This window comes from Falco cherrug, chromosome 1 (assembly GCF_023634085.1).
Source record: "Falco cherrug isolate bFalChe1 chromosome 1, bFalChe1.pri, whole genome shotgun sequence".
Lineage (NCBI taxonomy): Eukaryota > Metazoa > Chordata > Aves > Falconiformes > Falconidae > Falco > Falco cherrug.
The window spans coordinates 107,568,474-107,596,043 of NC_073697.1; the positions used below are offsets into that span (position 1 = coordinate 107,568,474).

The 27,570-nt window shown below is 43.4% G+C and overlaps 1 protein-coding gene across 2 annotated transcripts in view; it reads right to left on the minus strand.

The window, feature by feature from the left end:
- MYO1C (myosin IC) overlaps positions 1-27,570 on the minus strand; it is a 58,885-nt gene that overhangs the window by 20,820 nt on the left and 10,495 nt on the right. The window contains exons 1-3 of one of the 2 annotated variants that reach the window (XM_027806242.2): positions 12,458-12,753; positions 3,141-3,296; positions 2,403-2,518 (exon numbers count right to left, since the gene is read on the minus strand). In XM_027806242.2, the coding sequence (XP_027662043.1) occupies positions 2,403-2,518; positions 3,141-3,296; positions 12,458-12,475 (290 nt within the window). In that variant the 5' untranslated portion in view covers positions 12,476-12,753. Of the gene's footprint in view, positions 1-2,402; positions 2,519-3,140; positions 3,297-12,457; positions 12,754-27,570 lie in introns of those variants that run through there. The other variant, XM_055716656.1, reaches the window with a different exon arrangement.

Here is a 27,570-nt window from a genome sequence, read left to right on the forward strand (position 1 = left end):
AGCCCTACACAACGCACTCATGTAAGACAACCTCCATAACAATATTTTCAGCTGTCTTACATGTGGTGATCAAGCAGATACCCTGTCTTTATACATTTGACAACCTTTTAGTAGCTTTGCTTTTTTTTCCCCTCCCTTTTTTTTTTTTTTAAAAAAACCACTCTCATGCTGTGAAATTAATTAGAAATAAGCACACCAAATTACCAGCCATGGCTTTCTCAAGTCTATTAATACTTGGTGCTAAGGCAACACCGATGAGCTACCTAGCAACACAACTGCACACTTACCCCACTACATTCATCAAGTCCTTCTCTTCCCATCCAAATTCTGTCTCTGGCGTATTTTGAAAACAGTTGAATAAATGCAAATTTAATTTCAATGTTAAGAACTGCCTCTAGACAGCGTGCCTTTATTGGGTGATTTTATAGTACTGCAAGTTCAAGCAGAAAGCTAGCAGTCGTGCATACCACGTACAGAATCACTTTACTTAAAAGATGTTTATGATCCCAATTGTAGTCGCCATCTCTGAACCCCCTGGCAGGCTATAAATAGGACAGGATGCGACAGATCACTCTGGGAAGTATACTCATTTCAAGCCCATAGGGATAACTCTTCTCCTTTGAACGTGACGCACTTCCCAGAGAACCCAGTGCCCAGGCCTAGCCCGAAACTATTTTGACACTGGAATAGCAATCTTGAAGTGTTTTGGCTTTCTAGAATCAGTTTAGAATAAGAGAAAGAAGAAGAAAAAGACACCTGAAACTGTAAAAGGAGAAGCACCGAGTACCACACTACACCTCAGAATATTTTTAAATGCATAATCAAATAACATTATGTAAATAATCAAATAACGTGGTGGTTTTTAACAGAATGATAAAAACAGTTAACAAAAAATACTGTTTTCCTAGCTGGAGCGGCAGTGGTATTCAGTACCGCAGTTCTCAAGGGTTTACTTATGAGCTGCACATTTCACAATTTCTTACAGGACTAGTTAAGACACGAAAAGAGAACAACAGCCTCAGAAACAACCAGCTACTTTGTGATTTAAGTCACTTTGTGTAGCACACGCGGGAATTAGAGCATAACTGCTTAGTGTTTCATGTTATATGCGAGCACTGCCATCACGCTCAGCCCTCGCCCTACTGCGCACAAATGAAAAGGTAGCCACAGTCCCAAGGGTTTTCCAGAGAGTCACAAAATTCTCATCTGAGGACACAGAAACCCTGAGGAATGCCCTGATGGCAGGCAAACGGGGCGGCATGCCGGCCGGGTCCCTGCCTGGGAGGCAGGAGTGACAGTAACCCCCTGCTCGCTCCGGTCACTGCCCTGCGGGGGCAGATCTCTCAGCGGGGGCACCTGCACACAGACCCATCGAGAGCAAGGGGAGAACTTAGCAGGTGTAAATGTAGGTTTCTACAGGTTTAATCATCCCCCACATAGGTCTACGCAGAAAGCCCCAAACACTATAAAAATCACGTTTTTATCGTAACAAATAGAACTTCGAGTGTTCAGACTTTCCCCAAGTAATGGTGTTTCTCTCCCTCTCTGTGCTTGCAGTGCATTCTGTTTTGCTTACTCTCCTGGGCTATGTGCCAATAATAAGAAACAATCCAAATAGCTCAAAAATAATATCATTTACTCTTCCAAGACCTCTTTAAAAAAAAAAAAAGAAAAAGAACCCCACCATCAAAAAACCTCCAAGAGGTGCTCAGAATTTGGCCCTTGGTCCTGTAAGAAAACATTCTGGAGCCAAATGTCCTCAGCTCTCAGTCATCTTTCTCTTTCAGTCTGACAAAAAAATTCAAATGCTTTCAAAAATAACTTTAAACCTCAAACTTTTTTTTTTTTTTTAAATGGGAAATTGGGAATGCTCACCAGGCCAGACCATGTAAATAAATACATTCCTTCTTCCAACAGGCTGACGGTATCTTAGCAACAAGGGAAATACCAGATAAATATTGGTCAGGCAGTAACAGCAGAGGTAGGAAAGAAACCACCACACATATAGACACACTCTTTCCCCTAGTTTGCCCTATGCTGAATGAGCGATGCAGCAGCAGAGGAAAACTCACAGCCCGGACACGCAGACCCCAAGTAACCCTGGAACAATGAACTCCTGTCCTGCCAGGGCTGGGTAAGCAGCTCTGTTCCTCCAGCCAGGAAGGAACCAACTCCCTTTCCAAATACTGCTCTTGCAAAGGCAACTCATCCTCTTTGGAGAGAGGAACAGGAATAGAAAGAGCCGTACACCACACCCTCCGAAGGATCCTTTCTATCCCTATGACTATTAGGGTTGCATCTGGGACAAGGAAGAGTCCCATTTGCTTGTTTTCACATGTCATTACTGCACACGCCTGCGTGGGAACGGCACAAACTGCACTGTTTACCCACAGGCCACTCACAGGTGAGGAGAAACTTCATAGAAGCTGACACCACGGTATCGCTCCATGTTCTGTTTACTGTAGATTTCCAGTTCCTTGTATGGATTAACAGACACCAGAACGGAGCCAATGTATGTCTGAAAAAGAAAACACGAAGCAGAGAGGTTACAGAAGGTCTGGCAGCAGATTCTCTGAGAGCCCAGACTGCTCTGAAGACTGTATGTGATGTTGTTGACAAGGGCCGCCTGCCCCACTGTACTGGGGATGCTGCTGAGGGCTTCCAAAGAGGCCAAGGGTGCTGAAGAAGTGACCTCTTAGCACAGCAAGAAATGACATTGTGGGTGTCACGCGAGACATGTTATCCTTGCTGGATAAACAGCACCTGCCAACGGTTTTAGTGCTTGTAACAGGCAAGAATACTGGATTATTTCTGATACACCATTCAGGATCAAGTTCAAGCCTGGGATTGCCCACCACAGAGTGAATTCATGAAATAGAAGAATGCGGTGTGAGGTGGATTTTTCCATGCTGGCAAGATCTGTAAATGCCAGCAGACCTCCACTGGAGCATTGCAGTGAGTCCCTATGCCCGTTATCAGGACAGAATTTCAGACTAGTTCTGACACAAGCAACCACGGCCTATTGAAGTTGACACCACCGTCTCCAAATCCAAAAGCAAAGCTATGGCACGTCTTCTGCTGCAAACACCCAAATTCCCGTCAGGAATGAACACTTCAGCGTCTGCCACTCTGCTACTCACATAGATTAGGTTCTCCTTGAAGCGCTTACGCAGATTTTCAATGAAGGCTGCTTCGCTGGTGAAGTTCTCAAGCAGGACAAAATCCTGCACCCCGACACGGTCGCGGGCTGTCAGAGCACTCTCCATGGTCAGCCGAATGCCGTTAGTCCCCGCTCCCTGCAACCAGAATCAGAGGAAGGTTGGGATATCTGTGGTTTTTCTATGCAGCTCACCGAGTCCACAAGAACCATTAACCACAATTACCCACGGACAACCTACAAACAGGAGAGGATGTTAGAATAACCCCGCTACTACTGTTGAAAACGCTAGTCAGTGCATACTAACACTTCATCAACTGGTTTATACTAATTGCTTCGGCGGAAGACAAGCCAGCATTAGGGAAAAGCTATTGCTAAATTTCCAATGACTTTAAATCAATCAAGCAAGCAAGCATTTCATAAGGAGAATAAAACTTGGCTTTCCTTTCCCAGACATCCTTTAGCAGGAGTGAGACTGAAATGTGCGCTCTCTACTTTTCTCTCTCACTTCGTAATGGGAAGTTGTTTCGAGGTAAGGAATCTTTTATGACTGATGATGAGTCATCTCTTGAGCAAACAGCTTTACATCGCTGACCAATTTAAAAGCTTTAGCAAGATACCCAATAGGAAAATTCTGAGAAAATTCAGAGAAATGGACATTTCTGCATCCCATGCCACTGAATTTAGACCATGACACCAACATTTATCTCGTGCATCAGACAATTTCTATTCCATGACCCTCTTTTAAAGGCTTCATTTTCTAAGTGATGTGGTTCAGACACAACCGTCTCTGGAAAACAACAGGTCTGCTGACTTCTTGCTTCACTCGGCCTCACGTACTAAAACAGGGTGAGGAAATGTGCACCAAGTGACTCAGTCGCTACTTGCAGAGAAGATTTCTACACAATGGAGAGACGATATACAAGGCATAGAAGACGGGAGACAGTACAGAAATCAGAGATGGGAGATATAACATATTAAACCATTTGCCTCACATCTGCCTGCATTTCCTTATCATATTCTTAAATCCTTCTTAATTTGGCAAACTCCTCACAGCAAGCATACTTCTAAATCATTTCCCTAAAGCACTAATGCATTTCAGAGAACCTGTTGTTACATTCTGGGATGTCGCGATCACTGGCACAAACACTGCCGATTCTTGTTCCTAAACAGGCGCACGCGCTAATAGTGATACCCAGGGCACCCTCTCCTGTAGCAGTGTTACAAACCAGGAATGCCGGACCCCTGCTGCCACGCTGCCAACCAGCCCCAAAACCCTGTGCAATGATGTAGATGATTTTTGCTGACTCACGTTGTCAGGTAGTTCCTTTCTGCTCCTTCTCAAGATATAATAGTGGTGAGAGCACAGGGAAAGATGGCATGCAGGGGAAAAAAAAATAAAAACCACCTTGGTCAGAAGAAAAATTTACCTTGAGTTTTGTTAAGTAGTAATAAAGGCAAGACCCACTGAAGTATAAATCTGGGCCCAAATGGGTGCAAATTCCCTCAGTCTGCAGTTGTTCAGACTTACCAATATTTACAAATGCAGTTTTGCCTATTTCTGCAAGTTGTAATTGGCTTCCTTCCCAAAAGCCCAGTGCTTGGGCATAAGTGATTGCATGAAACTAGGAGCTTTCAGAAAGAAAAATCAGTTCCTCCTGGAAATCTCAAATCCAGATCCACTCTAATGGCTCAAACACCACGAAGAAACATCATTTTGATTTCCCTTTTTATTTTTTCCAATTAGTCTCATGGTCTGGAAGGCTTGATTTCTAAGCTTTGAAAGATCCAGCTTGGGAGGAATTCTGCAGATACTGTCACTAAGTAAGCCCAAAACTTCCCAAACCAATTCCTCCACACCTTCAGCCAAGCGCTTTGTTGTCTTCTTCTACCCTCTTTGCCAAGGTGAAGAGGAAAGGGATAAGCCCTGGAGAAGGAAGGTGACAAGATAAAGGGCAACACTAGCAAAAGAAATAGAGATAAATCACATCCAAAGAAACTCTGTCTAGAAATTAGAATTCTTCTATCAGAGCAGTGAAATCCTGGAGCAGGTTTTGGGCAAGGTATGGGAACAAAGGCAGACCCAACAGAAAATAACTAGTTTTCAGGTGGGTAAGTGTATGAATACAGTTTTAAAACACAGCTGCCTCAAAAATGACGGAAGAGAAACTTCCACCCTAGCACAGTTAATCCAAGTTTATATAATCCTAAAGACTTTCACAGAAAACGTCACTTAGCAGTTTCAGCAGCTCTTTCATCAGCCACTCCCAGCTCAGGACAAACTGCTCCCAGCTGTACACATCCAGCCTAAGGAAGCAGCAATCTATCCTACTTACAGAGAAATGCACTTCTGCCGCCTCCTCTGGGACAGGCATTTAAGGCTAAAGAGCTTTCGGTTTCCCCCACGCTTTTTTCTTCTCATTCAACTCCAACCTCTCTCCATGAGAACAAATTAACTACCTGAAATTTTCAGTCAGCATAAAAAAACCCCAAACAACTAAACGCAACTTTTCAACAATAATTAAATGTGTCCAGGTTACCTAGCTGACATGATGCAGTCACATTCTCCAGAATATACATTTTCATCACAGCACTGTACCCTCCCCAAGCCCAAGTTCAATGCAAATACAAACGTCAGTCGTAAACCACAGCTGAGCAATAAGCGCTTCTCTGTGCCAGCGTTTGCTCATTTGCTTTATTGCTTATGTCCAAGCCTACCACCAACTTAAAAGGTCAACATTAACTATTTGACTGCCAGTAACTTCAACAGATGCAACGTAAAAGGAGGTGAAAATAAATCCTTTTCCAAAATGGAAACAGAACAGTAATGCAGAAGGAAGAAAATGGGGAAAGAAGACACTATTTAGAAAAAAATAATCACAATAATGACCATATGTTCCTACTGAATGACTGTGACAGTGAGGCATTGAATAAATTAAAATAACTGAAATGTTAGTTATTTTGTATTAGCAGGCAGACAGCAAATTTGGTGGCTGTAAATTAATGCTAGCAAAACCCAGTCTGGGGGTTAATTAAGTTACAGTGAAGCTAATTAACCATTAAACAGTTTGCGTATGGACAGAACTGGCTCCCTTAGCATCTTTTTCAGAGGATAGATTTATCTCTGCCAAAACGCCTCCGGCTGACGTTCAGTTCATTTAGAACGTCCTTTGCTCTCTGCTATGCAAGAGACCCACTCAGACAACTATGAAAGCCATGTGGCAGGGAGCATGTATTCCAGATAATTAGGAGAATATAGGCTGTGAGGGTCTGATCAGACCCCTTCCTTGTGAAAATCAGTTTTTCTGGAAGCTGCTAAGAGAGTACAGGGGTAGACGAGCTGTCCCGACAGTGAGAACGCAGGCGAAAGGACTGCCCCATCTGCCCTCTGCGCAGCTGCACCCTTGGCTTGCACTGACTCTCACACTTGTGCAATAAGCTAGACTGGAAATCCAACATGCATTAAAACTACCTCAGATGGTTTTTATTACTTTAATCCAGGCCGTTTTCCCACACTGGTTCCACACATGATCACTTGCAATGGCCGACAGCTATGGTGGCACAAGACTGGGAACCCACAGTGGAGCTGGGGATGAGCAAGTGTTTCAGCAGCAGGGCCAGTTCCTGCTGCTTTTAAGGGCTGTGAAACCACCACCTAGGAGGTAAGTTAGGTGCAGCCTTAATGGCTCACCACTGCCAAACCCAACACATCTCCTCCTTCGGACTTTGCCTCCCTGACATGTGTTAATGCAAGCAATTACCTGTCTGTTATCTGAACCACCTCAACTCACTATATCAGCAAAACAAAGACCAGGAAAAAAGAAGCCAGTCTTTTCCCATCAAGGTAGTGAGGTGAATCACCCTACCATGGAATGGGGTGAGTGTCAGATCCAGGGCAAGGAGGAAAGGGAGCATGGGTGCCCTTTTGACACCAACAGTTCGTTAGGTTAGCTCCGCCATGTGCTTCACCCTACCTACAGAAATCAAAAGGAGAACCAGGCTAAGGATCCCAACCTCTGCAGGATATACTTACTGCGCTAGCACCACACCCAGCCCAGGCTGCAAACAGGGAATTGCAAAAATCTGAGCAATCTCCATCTGATCTTGGTGCCTGTGGGCTTAGGAGTGCCTGTGCCTTCTCTCTCAAACTCACCTTTCATCCCTTACTAAAATCACTGTCCCTATGGTCACTCCTACTTGAGAGAGTCCAAGCTGACTTTTGCCACCGCATTTCTCAAACCCACCCCAAGGTACAGTTCCAAGGGACCCATTCCCACACTATTTTAACCCACTCTTTGCTTTTAATCTCTTCTCCAGAGCTGTTAGCACAACAGTGGCTCACTGCCAGGAAAGGAAAAGCCTTCACTCCTGAATGGTGGGGACCAAGCCAGTGCAATTACCAAAGCGGTACTACTTCCACACGCCTTTTTTTCTTCCGTGTGATTAAATTTTGGGAAAGACTTTCCGCTGGTGTAAATTGGTGCTGCTGAATGCAGCCTGCAGAGCCAGGTTTACATTGGCTGAGGTTCCAACCTTTCTTTGTATTCACACAAGAATCAACAAAACCAGAAAAATCCCTTCAAAAACAGCTCCTGGGAGCACAAAAGCACTCAAGGCTATACCAAAGAGTCTCCTAAACTGAACTAGTAAATCTCTGACGTGGTATTGTGAAGGTGTAAACAAGTATTTTTCTTTTAAAGTATGCTAAATGCCAAAGTATGATAAAGACTTTCCTCTGCTAAGGAATTGGCGACCTCAAAAATGAAAAACAGGACCTTTTGCTCCGCACAACAAAATCCAAAGTATTTGAGTCACACAGGCTAAGCACGTCGGGGAAATTTTCTTTTGTGATGGAAGACAGGTGCTCTGCCGCGAGCACAGGAGTTCAGGGCTGACCTAAGCAAGAAACTCCTGCCACTGCTTTGTCCATCAGCTGGTCTACGGCCACACAACACCCAACAGCCTAACACGTGGGTAGGAAGGAGTCTTTTACATCCAGATCTCCCAGCCTTGATTTTCCCAGAGGGTGGGTACCTGAATGGTCAGCATGGGCACAGCAACCCCAGGTCCACAAATGAGTCATCACTGAGAGAACAGATAGCACCTGGCTGCTCAGGCAACTCTTAACTCCTTCCTGGAGCATCCAGGAGTGGCGCATGTGAAAACACCTGGAGCTCTCAAAGTCAGTGGTCTTATACGGCACAGGGAAGCCTTACAATCACCTGATTTAGAAAGAAAAGTCACACAATGTGAACAAGATTTCTCCTTCAAGATCTAAAAAGATAGGTTTTAATATTTCCCTCTGACCACGCATTTTTACAAATTAGCCGCTCTCCATTGAGTAGAGCGGGAGACTTGCACCAAAACAACTGCAGGAAGTGGGTGCCATATAGAAAGAGGCAGGCACCTTTATCTTGGTATCAAGTGAAAGATGATTGATCTGCAGGTTCCACAAATAGCTACAAAGCCGGGAACGGAAGAACAGGCAAGAAGCAAATGTGAGTGGGAAGGGAAATTCAGATTAGATTCTGGAAGACAATAAGAAGTCTGAACCAAGAACAAATTTCTTGTGGGGAGGTGGCAGCTAAACCACATTTGTCTCCTGGATAGTATGACATTCTTCACTGTCATGCCAAAGCTGCAGGAAGGAAAAAAAATCCCTCCGATTTCTGCTTCACTCTACAGCCTGAGAAGGGCTTTGGACACAGCATGGGCTAGACAGCAGAGCAGACAAAAATCAACTGTTTTATCCAGGACCTCAATTCCTGAGGTGCAGAATGGGATAGCTCCTCTTTCCTTTTACATGCAGAAAGCAATAAGGTAAACAACTGAAGTGGGCCTGAATCAAGGGATCTTAGTCAAGCACTTGCTGCCTGCCAGTGACTCCAGGAGTGAAGTGCAGCCGCTTAGGATCCTCCTCCCTCTTGCCACACTGAAAATTAGCCGCACTTTTTGGACACAGATCTCTGTTAGTCAACAGCTGAGCTGGAAAGAGGGTTTCCTAACAGGCAGCTCTGGATCTCACGTATACATCCTCTGTAACCAACCCCATGGCTTTATCTGCCCCTTCTGAAACCACTTGAGCTCAGACAATAATTTCTATGACACAAATCCCATACATCAGGCTCGTTTAGTAAAAAAGATAATGAAATAACAAAAGGAAATTATTTATTTTGCTTTTAATTATGTAAGCCCAATGAAGTTATTTCCCACAAAGTGGTAAGCTGCTCTGACCAGACAACTTGAAAAAAATCAGAACTGTCAGATCGAATGGGATCAAAACCAGGTAACAACCCTGACGAGTTAGACAGATCAGTAGAGTTAAAGGGAACAACGTTAACCTGCAAAAAAAGTTACCATGTCAGCAGCTGCCACTCAAGGACCATTTATAGCAGAAGCATTTTTTTATTCTTGCTTCTTTTAGAGCAATACATCGCTAACAAAGGAATGTCTGGAGTCAAGGAGCACTTGCCCATGCTCAGAACCTGGTTCTCCCTCTCCAATACTTCCCTCCCGATCCTAAACCACATGTTGGAAGGATTTAACTAAAGAATACCCTAGCCAAAAAATTGTATTAGAGAGAGAGAGAAATGCTATTTCCTTGACTAATTCTTGTAAACTATTTATTTTGAAATCTTCCATATTTTAAGTAGGGACAAACTGGAATACATTAAAACATAACTGGAAATACAGGGGAAGCCAGCTTATTCTGCTCTCACAGATTTGTTACATTCCCACTAGCAAACTGCCTAGAAGTTAAAGTTCTGCCTCCCTCACGTTCCAAGCTACAGAATCATTTAATCTCCCACCCTAAAATGCAAAGCCAAGTGAGAAATGTGAGCAATGTATCACACCGTGTGCATTATTTTAAGTATCAAATGCATGTAGGTCATAGGGAGTTAGAACTGTGAAAACAAAAATTTATTCTTTTGAAAAACAATAATGCAGGGTGCGGATGTTGCTGCAATTAATTATGACTCTCAATATATTAAACAATGACATTTAACATTGCAACATTTCGAATAGTAAGAATTCACCTAAGGAGCTCAAATGTAAATGAAAAATGCAAATTTTGATGGACAGAAACTAAAGCAAGCCATGGAGATTTCCAGGGCAAGCAGGTAATATAATTTGTTCAGTGCTTATAACGTAATTACATTTTCTAGACTTTACTTTTTTTGGCGGGGAGACTAAGTTAGGAAAAAAGAGAAATAATTAGTAGTGAAAACAAAAAGGTATTTATAAGAACTGATTTGAAGGAGAGCAAAAATGTTCCCCCCTAAGAGGGGATGCTGATATTTCAATCAACAAGCTAAATATAAAATAGCAGTAAGAAAAAGGAACTAGGCAAACCAGAAAGATCACCAAGCCTGGAAAAGTAAATACACTAAATTTCTATATTTAGGGAGCTGACATTTTTGCTCCTGAACAGATGCCACAAGCTGTTGCTAGTTAAAAGATGCTGCTGATCACAGTACGCAGAGGACTACCTGTGACCTCGGGTCACAGGCCTGTGCAGCACACAGTAGCTTCAGAAGACAGATGGCTTAAAAAGCAAAAACTCAGATCACTGCCCTTCTGACTAAGTTTTGCCACTGACTCCCCAATCATACTGAGCAGGTGAGAGGGGAGCAGAAACAAACACTGGCCTACAGAGAAGGATCAGGGCATGACTTGCTCCCCCTGCCTCCCTGCTCGCAGCAATGGGGTGCTGAGCCTGCACCCCCAGCCACTGAACTGCTGTTCTATTCCCCTCCCAAGGCACACATCCTTTTACCTCTCTTACTATTACTACTATTACTACTACTCTCATACTTTCACCTCTCTACTACAACACTGCGGGTCTCACACGGTTACTACTGCAGCACTCTGCCCTTCCCCACACCAGATGTTGCCACCTTTTCCACTAGATTCCACACACCCCACACAACCATTTCGGGCCATTATGTCTTTCAAAGATAGCAAAACTTTCCAACCAGAACAAGCACTCCAGTGCATTCCCAGGGCATGGGAAGGACACTTCCACACCCACATGTTCTCTCCGAGAATATCAAGCACCACCCTCCACAACATCACTGCTTATCACTCTCACGTTATCACATCTAAAAACCTTCCTCTATATCCACTGCTGTACAGAGGTCTGCTGGCTCCATCGTCCTCCATACCAACAGAAATCCAAGCGCTATCATCTCCACCTTCAAATGTGCTGCTGCAGGGAGGGACCAGGCAGGTCCTCCAGAAGCTCTGCGCTTCCCTTCATCCCTCAGGCCCTTTCTCAGGCAGCGGTCAATGCTAAACTATTTGGGAAAACATGCAGGGATCCCTAGACTGAGCAGGTTTGAGATGCTCCAGCCCCATGCTAACTCTTCTTCAACAGCCAGAGAACTGCTTAAATCTACAGACATGACGTTTTCAGTTCCTCTCTTCCTAAATTTGGTAACTATACCAATTAAAGCCTTGAACATTCTTATCCAGTCAAAAGCCCACACACTTTTTTATAATGCTCCCTCATTCTTGACCTTAACATCTTCCAGTGTCAGTGAATTCCATGACCCAATTATGCATTGCACGAAAATCATCTTTGCATCTCTTTGGCAACTTTTAACTTAACCGAATGTCCCTCTTCCTGCGTTACAACACAGAAAAAAAGGAGCTCATGATCTGCCTTCTCTGTGGCACTACCGCATATATGTGTTTGGATTTCCTCCTCTCTTACTCATCTCATTTTCCAAGTAACAATCCTAGTCTTCTCAACCTTTTGCCACATACTCGTTTTTCTAATCTCCCGGTGGTTGTCCTGCAAAGCAGTACACAGACCCGGGCTTTCTGGTTGCCACTAAAATGTGGACAAAGATTTGCTGAAGTAAATACACCCTGGAGGAACTGCATGGCAAGGAGTCCTTAAGCAGGTATTTCCTGCCCTTCCCTCGGGTGGCAGTCAGGGAGAAAGAAGCCCATGTCCCCGGGAAGGACACAAGCAGAGCCCAGCACCAGTACCGTATGTACACAACCTCATGCCCCTTCCACCCAAGCAAAAGCTCCACCCTTTCTTCTCCCCCAAGGCAGCTTTCCCCCTCTCTTCCCACTTTCCCGAGTCCCACCTTGGCTTCCTCCCCAAAACATGTGTTTCCTGGGGTTTTTATCCCCTTTCACATAACCTTCCAATGCAGGGGTCTTTCGCAAAGCAGGCTGAAGCATTTCACGTCCCTGCTGAAAAATTGAAAACTTATCTCCCTTCTTCTTGGACTAGCTACACATCTGAAAGCTGCAAACCCACCAGAACAGCTGAATAAATCTTACCGCGCCTCTGAACTTCATTTCTGCCTCCTGCCAGCTCCCGCAGCACTTGCAGAGACTTAGTTTACGCTGCTGCAAAAGCAGGAATCTGAGGACAAGTTCTCACTCTTCTGTCAGTTGCCTTTTTTTTTTTTTTCATGACAATTTCGGTGCAGTCAGAATTCCCTCCCTCCCACCAGCTCCTACTGGAGCATCCTGGAGGGGGCGTTTTCCAAGGAGAGGGAGAGGAACTCTCCTCCCCTCCCAAAGAGGGGAGACCGACGCGCAGAGATCGAGAGCGGCATCCAAGCGAAGTCAGCTGTCCTCTGCCTGCAGCCTGCCTGCGGAGTCCCCGCTGCCCAATGACAGGGAAAAACGGAAAGAAAAGTCATCACAGGCGCTGAAAAACCTGGTGCCGAGCCCAGCACGCAAACCACAGCAAACAGGGCAGGAAGCGATATGCTCCATTACGGTGATTTTTGCGCTGAAACAGCAGCAGCAGCGAGAGGACTCCCCAACCCACTCCCAAGTCACCCCAACCACAACAAAATCTCCCGGGTTTATAGTGACACCTGTAATCCCTCAGCAAACCAAAGGGCTACAGAGTCTCCAAAGTCAAGGCGTAGTTTGCCTTCTCTGCCCTTGCGAGGACTTAGCAGAGCAGCTCAGCAGTCTTTTATTCCAGAAACATTTTGAGACATCCACCCTCGGAACACCCTCTCTATATGGTGGTCCCCGAGACCCCTCTAACAAAATATAACAAAATAACCTGCACTGCCAAGTAAGACCCTTCCTAGCAGGACACAGTCAAGCCGCTGTTACCCTGTCTCCAGCCCTTGCAAACAGAAGAAGCACGTTTAGCTGTCTCTGAGGCCACCAGTGTTTGGTCTCATGCAAAAAAAAATAATGTCCACAGCTACACCTCGAGTGTGAAAACCCACCAGCAGCCAGAGATCAACTTTTTGACATAAGTCAAAATGTATATGCAGCCTTTGCTAGCTAGGGCAAAAGGCAATGGAAGGAAGCTGGAAGAAGGGAAATTCCAATGAGATACTGGGAAATTTTTTTCACAATGAGTGCTGTCAAATACTGGAACAGGGGCCCCAAGAAGTTGTGAAACTCCGTCCTTAGAGATATTTAAGACTCAACCAGACAATGTCTGAGCAACCTGATCTAAATTGGCCCTGCTTGGAAGTGGGGTTGGACCCAGAGCTCTCCACAGGCCCCTTCCAACCTAAAATTATTCTATGATTCAATTAATTATTTTCTTCCTCAAGGGTCTAAGCTATGCGTTCATCCTAAAACGAATTACAGGTATAGCAAATAAAGATACAGATCTCTGAGATGTGCCGATAGCACACTGCCCAGCAAAGAGCCCAGCCAAATATACCACCCTTCAGGTGCTCCAGGTCACAAGCAGCTCACGTTATGAGCATACAGAGCTGCTGTCTGGCAGCTGCATGGGAGGCCAGGCAGACCCCTTGAAGATAAGCTCTGCCCTAAGCCAGGTGACTCTCCATTTCCAAGCATCAGTGATTAAAAAAAAATATAATAATAATAAAAAAAATCACTCAGTCATTTGATCTGACACATAGCAGCTAACAAAGAAGATAGGGTCTGTCAGCAAGTCTCCCAACAGAGATAATCACAACCTACGCAAAGCATACTGCCACCCATTTCTCTTCATACCACCCTCCTAACAGACCCCCTCTTCAAATGATCTGGCCAAGAGCACCACAAATGACTACCAACTAGATGCAGGTTTAGCCACAGCATACAAGGCACCACACACACAAGGCAAAACACCTAACTTGCACCTGCAGCTTGGAAGGTCTCAAACTTCAGTCTAATACTACACTCATCAGCTGAATTTTCAGAGGTCGTTTGCCCTAAATGCAAGTGGCCACACCTGCAGCGAGTAAACAAGCCCAATCCAAACAATGCCTAATTTTCCACCGGAACCTTATCAAAATTAGTGGGAATATAATCTTTCCTGCTGCACATGGTCTTCTGAAAAAAGACTACTGCAGACTCTCTCTTGCATCTGCTCAAATACTTCTGAAACTGAGGTATGACACTGAATGTCAGCTATCGTCACCAGTTCACTACCATAAGCAGATGAACAGAGGTGACAACTGAGTAACATCCTTTCATCATAAGATTCTTCTGAAGGATATTATTTATTTTACCTTGTTTTCTTTTTCCTTTTTGTTTTCCACTTCTAAGTGGGGAAGACTATTCTCACAATCATAGGATGAAGAAGAAAGTAGAAATAAAACAATTCCCTTTCTCCAAAAAGGCTCTCTGGCCCTTAGGTATATTAGTACCTGGTATCAGATACGATTGCAGGGCCCCAGGCAGCGTGCAGCACTACTGAGTGAGTCCTACTCTACATACCTGCCCAGAACCAACATTACAAGTACCTCAGCTGTTGGAATCCATTAAAAGCGGTCCCTCGTGGCAGTCATCACCCAGATTTTGCAGCACCATCAGGCAGATTCTCTAACCATTGAACATGCAGGGCCGTGAAATCTTTCCCAAGCTCAAGTGCTGATACTGGCACTATCTGGAGTCAGCTCTGCTCAAAGTTTTTTTGAGTTGGTTTTGTTGTTTTCTTTTTTCAAAATGCCTGCTTTTCAAATTCTATTACAGAAAAGGTAAAGCCCTGCTTTAAAGTAAAAAGATGCAAAGCAAAAAGCTTTAAAGTAAAGCAAGTAAAGTAAAACAAGACTGTGCATGGCCACTGCTCAGACAGGAGGCTATTTAAAACTAAAGTAATGTGCTGCTGTCCGTGGTTCGGTGCAGCACTCCCCTCTAATTAACTCTGACCCAAGGCATTGATCCCAGAGATCCTGTGCTGTGGTGGATGTCATTCGTCACAGGAAGAATGTGCCAACTGTGACAAGGATTTGTGAGGAAGCTAGGGTAAAATTTCTGAAGAGTGCTGCAGTGCCACCAGCTTTTCTGCCCTCATCAGGTTCCATTTTGAAAAAATATTCTTAGTACTTCTCAATTCTTGCACAACTCGATTTGGCATGATTTTTATTCCCTTCTTATCATCAACGAACTGAGGAGTTAGGTGAATTATTAATGGAGGCAGCCTCAGGGCACATTTCAAAGGTAGGTTTAGCACTGGTCTGTGTTGGAACATTGAAAGAAACAGACAACGGTCCAAAGCCCTGCTCAGTGCAGAAGCACAGGGAAGATCAAAGGTAACAGAAGCTACGTTTCCCAAGCTGAGCCACGTTAGCCATTACTGAATCACGACAGCAAGCCCTGAGCCAGGAGTTTTCCAAGTATAATTAGAGCCGTAGCCTGGCGGCTTTAATTCTTCAGGAAGAGAATATCACTTCTCTACCATCATTCTTTAAATCAGTCTGGTTGTGGCCAAACAACAGAGTCAATAAAACTGACATTACAATTTTAAGTATCAGCACAGTTATCTTCACATTAATGACTTCACCTTTCTCCTAGTTTACACCTCCTAACACTTCTCAGAACACATCTCATCACTGAAAATACCACCTAAGAGAAGAACATACGGGAGCCCACTATTCAGAAGTACATTTTTTGCACATTTCCCTTGATTTTTTTTGTGCAGGTGAACCCTTTTATTTATTTATTCACTGGGAAGACCTTTACTCAAAATGCTTTTTTTCTGCAGCCAAACTACTGCCCAGCTCTTGGTGAGGAAAGGATGCCTGTGTGTGGGTTAGCCTAAATTGGGAGGGAAAAAGAAATCATTGGAAAGCAGAGATAACTTAGATAATGCTGATTTAAAAGATCTTGATCCTGGACTATTAAGGTGATAAAACCAGGTTCTTCCTTTCCAGTAATAGAGCCCAGCCCTTGTCTGTGATTTCTGCTGAGAATGGCTGGCTAGGTCTGTATCACTACTACAGGCAACTACAGGCAGAGGTATGAATCAAGTTTTCCAGGCCTCACCAGTTAGAAGTGACTCATACAAATCCTGGATTAGAGCACTGGGATTGCTCTGCTCGTTGCTGATAAGCAGCTGATTCCCTGCATAAAATTTCACATTCAAAGCAAGGGGACTGGAAACCTTTCCTGTCAGCCCTGCTCCGACAGGCTCGCAGTGTGTGACTTGCCAAGCTACAGCTTAAAAGCAGGGGCTCTACTGAAAGAAAGAGTTTGGCCCCATGAAACCAGCATCAGCAAACCAGTCTTCCCTTTTGCTGTGCAGATTTCACTGCACAATATCAATCCGGAGGCAAGAGATGCCGGCTTGGGTTTATGCTATTGAAAACCCAACGTGGATAGATAGCATCTACGTTCATCCAAAAGCAAAAAGATGGCAAGTGCATCTATCACTGTGTATCTTTTTTTTCTGGATTGTTAGAATATTCCTTATTTCTGCCTTGCAGAAGAACTACAGAGTAACACACACTCCATAATTAGAAAGCACTTGGCAAAGATACCATGGGAAACAAACCACCCTAAACAGGCCAGGAATTTGAAAGCCCTTCCTCTTGCAGGTCAGAGGAACGTCTTAAACAAAAAATAGAAATTTCTTGAACCTATCACATGCGTCTGCTGTCCAGACTATACTGATCTAAAACCGATTAAAATGCCTCACATTCCTAGGACCCCCTATAGCAGAAACTGGACATTCTGAAGGACATTTGGCCCACTGCTTAGGAAAAAAGCCCTGCTCCAGCAGAGGCTGAACATTTGACCGCACGATAACTGAATAAATCAATTTCCTGCTAAAGAACCAATACTAAGACTTGATAAGGAGGCAGAACCTCTTCCCCACACCAGTAGCTCTGCTAAGAACTGTTCTCCACCTTCTTTTTGTTTGTGTGATTGCATCTCCTCTTTCCCCATGCAGAGTAGCCAGCTGTCCCCCAAACAAGCAGATAGGAACAGAAGCCTGGACACAGGACATTGGCTCCTGGAGACAAAACATTCCTGGTCAGTTATGAAACCAGAGACCTATAAAGGTTGAATCAAAATCCCATTATACTCACTCAAAAGGTGTCTCAAGATAGTAAAGCTCCTTAATTTCACTGCAAACTTCATGACATCACAAGTTCTCCAAATTCTCCGATTCTGTGTGAACGTGTTTGCACAAATACAGACAAAAGCTTAAAAATGTGTTAGGTGTGGCCAAAAGGGTTCAAAAAACCAGAAGACAAAGAATATTTAAATTATTATTTTGGATTCTAATTTATGCTTTGTAATGCCTAAAACTGTCAATACTGGTTTTGTTTGTTTCAAGAAAGCTTCAACAGTGAGAACACTAAACTTCTTTTCTTCCCAAGCCCAGTCTTTCACAAATAAACGAGAATATTAAAAAAACCCACAATGGAATATGACAAAAAAGAAGATAGAGATGCAGGCCTCTCCTTGGACTCCTCACTTTCTCTGTAAGCGCTGTTCACTATTTTGATACCTCTGATGACAGATGCATTTGAGAAACAGCCGATTAAAAAGCACATATGCCGTGCTCACATTTAGTTATGGCTCCCGCACACACACAATAATTCTGGGTCTATGACGTGAGTGAAAACCGAAACTGGGCTAATCTAACAAATTAAGATAAATTTTCCTTGTTGCTGCTCTCTCCTGAACCACTGAAACAGAAATGGATGACAGGCTTTGACAGTGACCACCAGAACAAAGTCCCACTTTATAATTACCAGATGCCCTTAATACGATGCCAGTTTGCCTCATGCATGTGGCTGCTCTCGCTCTGTCCCGCTCACACGCTGCCCTGTGGGTTGTTTTACAGGACTGCAAGACAGTCACCTCTTCAGCTGATTTTACAAATATACTCTACCCATTCTGAATCCGACAGTAATTGCTGAACTCGCTTCAATAGCAAAGAGTGTAAAAACAACAGGCAGTTTGATTGCTTTGCCCGTACTTTGATACAATCAATTTAAGCAGCTCCCCTGCAGAGTCTGTGGCAAGCACAAGAAGAGCTGTTCTGAGGGAGCTGTTAATACAAACAGCCTGACTCAGTTCAGCTGATGTGCATTCCTCCCAGCTGACTTTCTAAACAGTCACTCCCAGTGGCAGGACCTACATCTTCCTTTTAAGGGGAAAAAATGTTTTCACAGGAAAAATTAAGTGTTCAAAGCCTGTGCATATCTCTGTGCTTGCAGTGACCAATCTCTCCTTCAAAAACACGTTCTCGTGGCACACAAAACAGAAACCTCTCCCTCCTTAATACAAAGTTGTTCCTCTGTTTTAACACAGCCATTAGCTTTCTATCAATACCCTGGCAGGTTGAGACGAAACATCCTATTGTACTACTTTTCACACAACCCACATGAAAAAGAGAATTGGTTTTGCAAAGCATTAGGATGACTACATCTGAGAGAGAAAAACATGGCTGAGAAAGAGCAGGCAGAACTTACAGGCTGTAGACAACACTTTACAGCTCACATTGGTGGCTGACAGTTCCTATTCCTTCAAATTTCTTTTCCTGCATTTCTGAAAAGAGGCTTAGTGTTAGAAAGGGATTAAGACTGGAAAGCATATCATAACAAAAACTTCTTGTTCTATCGACACTAGATAAGGGAAGAGTGAACACTGGTGGTTTGCCTGCATGTTAGATGAAGGAAACAGGATTTCCCTCTGCTACTCCCTGAGCAAGATCCCAAGGAAGTGTTTCTAATAATAGGAAATTACTATATAAGGCCAGATCACCACTAAACTGTTTGCAGTCTGGAAAAGAAGAACATGCAAGAGTACCGAGGAGGGACATAACTGGCAGAGCAGGGCTCTTCACTCATCAGTATTCTCCAGGAAGGCAGCATGCAGTATCCTAAGGTTCCCCTCCATAGAGATGGACAGCACTTAATCTGTGACTTCTCCTGAGCAGAGCGGGGCCTCTCCCAACAGCCCAAACCCAGAAAACTAAAGGTAAAAATTAGAGCTGCTATGTCCTTTTTCTGTCATGCCCCTGCTTTTCTTCATGGGAGGAAAAAGACAGACTGAACAGGCTTTCAAACCTACAAAACAGCGCCTGCAAAGCAAGGCTGGGAACACCTCTGATACGGAAAGGGCACGAAAAGACCCAGCCATGTCCTAAAGCATGACGTGGCCAGTGCTCGTGCAGAAGGCAGGCTGACAGCTCCCCTACCTGCCCTTCCTGGGCAGTAGATCCATGGAGCACAACGGTTTGCTGCTGCGTTCAATCAACTCGACAGTTCTCTTATTTTATTTTAAACTGTAAGGATGTTGGGCACCTGTGGAAGGAGCCATTTAACTTAATTTTCAAAATGTTCCCACATAACAGTATCCATTAATGTCTCATGGGCTAGCAGGTTCAGCAGCAAACAGCTGCAGAAAGCTACACAAGCCGTGTACATCTCAGCAAAACTGTCAGACCGACTTCTGGCTGGAGCTGCAACTGTGGCTCCAACGCACACTTTTTACCATCACTTCAGCAGGCACAAAACCTGTAAGCCCAGTTAAAGACAGATTTTCCTTCTTCTTACACAAATGAAAGGGAGTTCCTACAACAATGCTCACAAAGACCTCCTTTGGATGAAGTGATATAACTGGAACGTTTCCCTGTGATCCACAGTGAGGGGTATCTTTCCATCTCTGCTTTGTCTTTGGATAAGGCCAGAAGCTCGCAGCTCTCAGTGGAGAAAAGCTTGCTGAGCAAACACAGTCTGACACAGTCCCATAGCTGCCACAGAAATGAGTACAATATAAATTCCTAGACAAGTTTATCACCCAGACTTTTTTTTCTGACAGCAATAGATGTTTGTGACAAAATGTACAAATAATTTTGTATCTGTAGCCCTGCAACACCCTATCTCTCTTCTGCCGACAAACACAGTCCCTGCTGAGTTGCACAGCTCCTAGTGGAACCTGAGGCCAAATCCCAACCAAGATTTCAACTTGTTAGCTGGTAAGATCTCCCCGAGCTGAAATGGTCGGTTTGCCACAGCGAAGTTAAGCCAAAAGCCTTAAAAAAAGCAAGCTAGGCTACCCTTATGAAAGACTCATTGATGAGACAGTAAGACAGTTTTGTCAGCAGAAACACTCTTCTACACCACAGCCATCAGCAGCTTCATATTCCCAGTAACGTGGCTGAGATTTACCATTTCCTATACTGTTCCAGAGGATTGCTCCAGTGTAACCAGGCTCTCAGGTGCGTCCTTCACTGGTTGCTCTTACCTTGCCCTTGTCCCCATACTATCTGGCCAGAAAAGGGTGTGCGCTCCAGGGTGTGTCAAGCTTTCCAGGGCATATAGCAATTCTGTCCCAAGAGGATGTTTCACGTTTGACTTATCTTTAGGGACATCTTGATTTCTGAACATTTTTAAACTGACCTTTAATTTTTGTCCAATTAAATACTTCCCATTTTTGCCTGCACAACGAGGGAGAAAACAAGTGCAGGCAGCAGGCAGGTTTTTTTTTTTCTGAACCAGTAAACATCAGTAGTTATGACTCAAGAGAAAACTAACTACAAGAAAAAAGAAAGCATTCATATTAAATACCCTTGTGCCTCTTTTCTCATGTAATAACTGCTCCATAACAACCGTAATGCAATTCAGAAATATAGCCTGTGCTGGTATTTTTTGTGGTCAGTGGTATCTGAAAGTTAATTAATTTTGCAAAAAACGATGTCTGGGGAAGTAGCTCCCTGTGCATTCGAGTCAGTTCAAAGTCTCAGCTTTAAGCCTGGGCCCTAATGCTGTTGTCGTCTCCACTTACTTTTCATGACAAGTCAAAGGATGCAGTCACTAAATTGTTTGTTCAGTTTCAAAAAGTCTGCCCCAGGAGAAATAAGGTATTTGACTTGGCTCTAAAAAGTGAGAAGAATCACAGGTATGAGACTAGGAGTCTGAAAGCAGAGATCAACCATCCCTACTAATGTTATATTAACAGGATCCCAAGTTTCCCCCGTGCCACCAACGATGATTGTAAAATTCTTCTCTAAATATAGGAATTGTCTGTTTACAACTGCTGACACCAAAACAGTAAGCTTAAGTTGCTTTATTTTCTTTAGTGGGCTAAATCTGAAATCTAGAGAAGGCTACCTAAATTACATTATTTTTAATTGTGTCAACACGACTCATTTTACAGAAGTCCAAATAACAGATTTATCTACTATATCATACTGCTTTATAGGAAACAACTAAAACTTGACTGACTTGTCCTATGCTGTTCTTTTTTCTTTTAATTGACAACTTTCATCAATGCAGTTTTGCATTCGAACAAACCACACCCAAACCCAGACCATTTGGTATTGTGAAAAATAGTCTAAAAAGGAAATACCTCCCTCCAAAAGAGCCAAATGAAATTGTTTCTTTTAGTCAACATCAAGTTTTTCCTTTTCATAAAGTCTGAATGAAGCTATTGTTGAACTCCTAGTTTGCTGTCAAAACCATGAACTTTTCTGCTGTGTGGAGACTGGAGCACAGGTTACTATCTAGATTTTATTAGTATATTCAAGCTTCCTATGTCAGAAATAAAGGCCAAATGGCTAAACTTTCCTGAAAGGCACAGGACAGAGGATTCCATATGGAATATATTTCCTGAAATTCTGAGTCTTTTTATTAAAGAGCTTGTAAATGACCGATGCCCCAACAATTACTCCCACCCCCCACTCCTATTAGTGTAATAACAAATTCTCTATTATAGAAAGTTCACAGTAGCATAAAGATATACGTATCGGTATAAATCGTATCCCAAATTTAGGGAAATGTTGCTATGAGCAACATTTCATATTGGTACAATGGCATCTGTCACAGGTTTGTTCCATGTAATTATACATTCCTTAAGGAAAAAAAAAACACATGCCAATCTGCAAGTATTTTTGCAACATTTCATTCTGAATCCAGAAGCAGGTGATACCTGGGAGAAACAAGTTCTTATTTTCCTTCTGGGTGTGACTCTTTTTTAATGCAAACTTAGCAATACTGTAAGCAAACTACCACGCGGAGCCAAGTTCTGTGAGCCCAGAAAAAGGCCACATTCAATGCTTCAAACATTCAAACAAGTGGAGTACTTTTTAATTTGATGATTTCTAAGTGTAGAGTTTACAGGCACAATTTGTACTTCCACCACTTCTTTCTCTGTCCCAAACTGACTTTGTTGGCCTAAGGCAAGCAGTTATTTTGGGACAATGAAAAGATATAAATAAGTTCTAATAAAACTATTAGGAACACATATGGTACTGAAGTTCTTTCAAACCCTTCTTTGTTAAGGGAACAAAGAGCATTTTAACATTTATTGTGATGGCATAAGTCCCCTATGAAAAGTTTAAGAGTTTCAACAGCAGTCTGGAGTAAAGCTAGATCATGAACCCAAAATAAGAACATCCAATGATCTGTAGAAATTCCAGATTATGCTGAAAGAAATGGCCCAAGCAGTTTCCAAAAGCAGACGAAAGAAAAGTAGACACACAGTGCAGACTGGCGATTTGGCAGCGTGTCAGACTTGAGGCCTGGCAACCAACAGGAGCACGTGGGCAGATGATATTGCAGCTGGCTTATGTCTGAGCTGCTTCCCTTTACCCTGCCTATTCTGTTGCTTCTGAAAAGGAGGGTAAAAGACACCAGATGAAGGGTATTGTCTGAGGTAATCTTCTGACCAGCCTGACAGTACCCCAAAGATCCCACAGTGAACAAAGTCTTTAATGTTTTTGTGAACTGCAAGCATTTTTATCCAAAAATAGATATATCCTCAGTTAACAGTAAACCAGCAATGATGTGAGTTGCCATCACATTGGCAAAAGTATTCCAGAATGCCTGGAAAATACAGACATCATTTCAGGACATCACACATCCACCGGCACCAGCTTGCACTCATCAAGCAAACCAGAATGTTGTTTTCCAACATTTTAAAACCTGATACTCCTATTCAATCAAAACTACATTAAATCAAGATTTTTTTTTAAGTAAAAGAAGAAGTAATCATATTTATGTTAAATAAAAATCATTGGCTTGCAACTTAGTAAGCATCCTTTGAAGTGTAAGGATTATCTCATCTCTGAGACATGATTTCAACTCCCTGCTCACTCAGAGGAACTACACTGTCCTGCTCACTGCATTCTCAAGATTTTCTGCATTATCAGAAACACAGATTTAATCAAAAACAAAGACAAAATACACACTAAAGATTAATCAAGGAGCCCATTCCTTTGTGGCTCTCAGGAACGCACGTTCCACATCTGGATAAACATGGACCTATGCAGTGAATGGAAACATTCATTCCCCAGCTGTGTCTAGGTCCAAATCCTTCCTTTCTCTCTTATTATTTACTTACAGTCCTACACTGGGTGGTAGAAAAACTGCATAAATCCTGCTGAGGCAGACAAAACAGGTAGCTGCAGGCAGGCCCAGCAATCTTCCTATTGACCCTTTACATCTACCATACAAACAAAAACTTCTGGGCTGTGATCTCCAACCCAAATGAGAGATCCTGAAGGAATTCCCACAGCTCCTGTTACTTGGCTATAATCAGCTGGTTGTGGCATTAACAGAAATACCAACTGTCCCACAGCATTCTGCTCTCGGTCAGAAGATGAGGACTGGCACCCCTAAGAATAAGACATAGGAAAAGGGAAGCATCCGCTTGTGCTGACGCAGATAACGAGCACGTCATCAAAAAAGTGAAAGGTAATCCTTCTGCCTTGTAGTACGTAGGTGGGAGCTCTCTCCACATACAGCCACATCATGCTTGAAGTGCATGGATTCGGAGATCTCAGGGAAGTTGGCGATCTTCTGATCTTTTGTTCTGATGCTATCTGAGGAAACCCTACCGAAACCCAGCTGTCCATGGCAGCTAGGACAACAGGAACTGTCAGAAGTGTCATCTCACTGGGAAGGAAACACTTTCTTTCCTCTGCTTTGACAGGCATAGATCCTCTAGGTCCCCCTGGGGAAAGTGAGTGATGCAGGGCCATGAGGGAATCTGAGCTCTAACCTGAAAGAAGGCTCCAAGAGTCTCAAGAATAGCTATCTCCCATAGAAAAATCAATACGTGTTATCAAAGCCTATAACGTAAGAAATACATACAAAACACAGGCAGCAGCTTTCATTCCTTTGCTTAAATTTTTCCGTTTAACAGCTCTCAAATACTGTCAGCATCATTTGCTATCGTAGCAACAACATGAGCTCAGCCCTAGCCGCTCCACAATAACGGGAGGAGACTGCAAAGAGCTGATAGAGTGTGCGTGGCAAGCCCCAGATTAACCCTGCTTCACTGAGGTCAGTGGGAGCTCTGCCATCAGCTTCAGTTGTGTTGGAGTACAGCTGTGGTGGGAAAAAAGGTGAAGCTCTTTCATATCACCTAAAGAAAAGCATCAAAACGTAAGGGTTTGTTTCAGGAGCTATTGTTTGTATGGCTGAATTAGAAAACAGAGGGACACAGGGAAGTTCATCACTGTAAATTATTGATCCACTGCTTTCTAGACATTGAAACTGGTAATTAAACAAATGGTAAAAAGATACTTCATCAATTATGGAGGTGTCACTTTAAATTACACTTGCTCCAGGATGAATAAAACGGAGATTAAATGCTATGGGTACTTCTTCATGCCAGCTTGTTGTTCAAAATCCTTGCTACAACATTGATTTTAATTCTCTTACATTGCTGCTTCAGAGCTGCATGCTCTTTGCACTTACTAAGCTAGATAAGGGAAAATGAGAGCTTTTGTTTCACCTTTTTTTTTTTTTTTCTCCCCACACAATGTCCAGAAAGAACAGTCCCATGGTCAAGAGAGAGAATGTGGAGCTCAGACTAGTGTGACCCCTTTTCTGCTCAACATGTTTAGGTTATACTGCCGTAAGTCAAGGCCACAGCCTCTATGACAACAGCCCTCCCTCAAAAATCAGACAAAAAACAACAAAAAAAAGTTTTGTCTACGAACAGCCAGTTGTGAAATCTGTGAAGTGCTGCGTAGGTCTTACGGTTTTTAGAAAATATATACATGTGCGCACCCTCCACAACCTAAAATAGCACTGGCAAGCTGCTTCTGAAGCAACATGATGATGACACCAAAGATGACACCCTTTTAAGCAGAAATCACGTCACAATCATAACGGCTACTTAAATTTCATTTATGATAAATTTTTCTATCAGGGTGCACTTCTTACTGCATCAAGCTTAAAGTTATCTCTATTTCACATGTTTAATATTATATGAATGTTAAAATATACTTGACCTAATACTCCTTTTGAAGCAAAAACAACATCCAAAGAAGAGCTTGGCCATCTTGCAACTACTGGCACAGATGCTCTCTAAAGCCATTATTACATCTCTCAAATAGGTTTCACTCCAGGAAAGCATTTATTGAAGGCTGAGTTCATCAATTGATTGAGATAGGTCAGGGTGTATAAATATTCTACGTGAAAGACTGCATATGCAGCATAAGCAGCCAACTCAAAGGCGCATGCAAAAAACCCCTAACAGGTGGACACAGTTGGCATCCTTCACTGAGCAGAAGCAGCAGTGAAGCAATAATGCTAAGAGGCAAGATCAGGGAAACGAAAGTTACTGGTGGAGCCATAATCCTAGAAGTCAAAGATCTTGCGCTTGCCGTGGTGAAGTGGGGAAGGAGTGAAGGTGGGAGTTCAGAGAGGAAAGAGAGGGGACAAGGCGATGAACTGTAGGAATATGCTGGGGAAGCTGGAGATGAATGCATCAGCAGCTGATGGAAATCATCAAAAGCAGGAGATGAAGGCTGGACGGTAGCATTTTTGTGAAGGAAAGAACACCAGCTCTCGGTAGGGGGACAAGAGAATTAAAAGGCTGAGCTGACTCTCCCTACCGCTCCCCAAGTAATGAGGCTGAAGTGCAGGGAGAGCAAGCTCTGCTGTGGGCCTGATGCCAATTGCTCTATGCAGTTTTCCTTGCCTGTTCTAAGGAGAGTTACACAACGTGAGTCTTTATTCATAAGTGCCTGATGGCGTCCTGTGTATACAACAGCTCCTACCAGCAGAACAGTATTTGTGGGAAATGTTAGGAAGAGTGTCTAAGAGAGATAAAGCCTTTGAGTTGCAGACGAAGCTGCCAGCCCTCATTTCCAGCTTGTCAGAGCAAGTCCTTCTTGAAGTCAGCAGCCTGGAATGAAGAGAATCTGGCATTTGTGCATGTATGTATGGTTCAGACAGTCAGGGCGGAGCGGCTGACTTTAATCATACTTTCCACAATCGGGGGGGGGGGGGGGGGGGGGGAGGTGGAGTGGGAGTGGCAAAGTACAGTGAGTGATGGGCATTATCTGCTATATATTCACAAATTCCTCTTCTTTGACTTTGTATTTCAAGCCTGACCTCCTTTCCTGCTTCCACTAGCCCCTAGAGGAGGAGGGGAAGGGCAAGCACACAGAACTGGAATTTGAGAGTCCTTCACATTCTCAGGATTCCCGGTGTCTGTGATAGGCAGCACAAAGGCAGCACACACTTGTCTGGTAATCTGACAAATTCCACATTCTGGAGAATTACTGGAACAGCTGATGGGTGACAGGAGTAGCTACATGCAGGTACTACCCTTCCCTGCAAAGCTGAACCTCTCTATTCCAAAAATCACTAAATCCAAGTGCTAACTCATTACTACCTCTGCTGCTCCAGCTTACCTGCTGGGTGATCATCTGTGTGTTTAGTATGCACATTTTAATGTTGTTTCTTTAATTGTCTTTTGCCAGAATATCTCTTTTTCTGGGCGAAAAAGAGTATCAATAAGGCATCTAAAAATATGGGCTTGCACTAGCAGCTGCCAAACTTTTTTAGTTTGTTATGAAGCCTCTTTAACAAGAGTGCTATGAAAAAGGAGCAAAGCTCCAAAACAGTTTCATCCAGCTGCCCACTGCAACGTTAGCAACAATAAAGAATTCCAGTTCAAACCACTTTTGGTTGCCTTCTACCATCACAATGAGGCTACAGTCCACTAAATCACATGGAGCTTCAATTCCATCTAGAAATAGCCTCCTGAAGTTTCTATTGCAGGATGGCATTCCTAAATTTTGTTTACTTGGGTGCCACTACTGGTGGTGACAGCAACAGCAGCTACAAATTGCAGGAACCTGCATGTACGCCCAGAAAGGGCACACATCCAGATCCAACCTCTCGCACGAAAGGTTTTGGCAGCAAAATGAATTCTTTCTCCCTTACCCTTTCTGTGTCGATCACAACGTCATGCTCAGA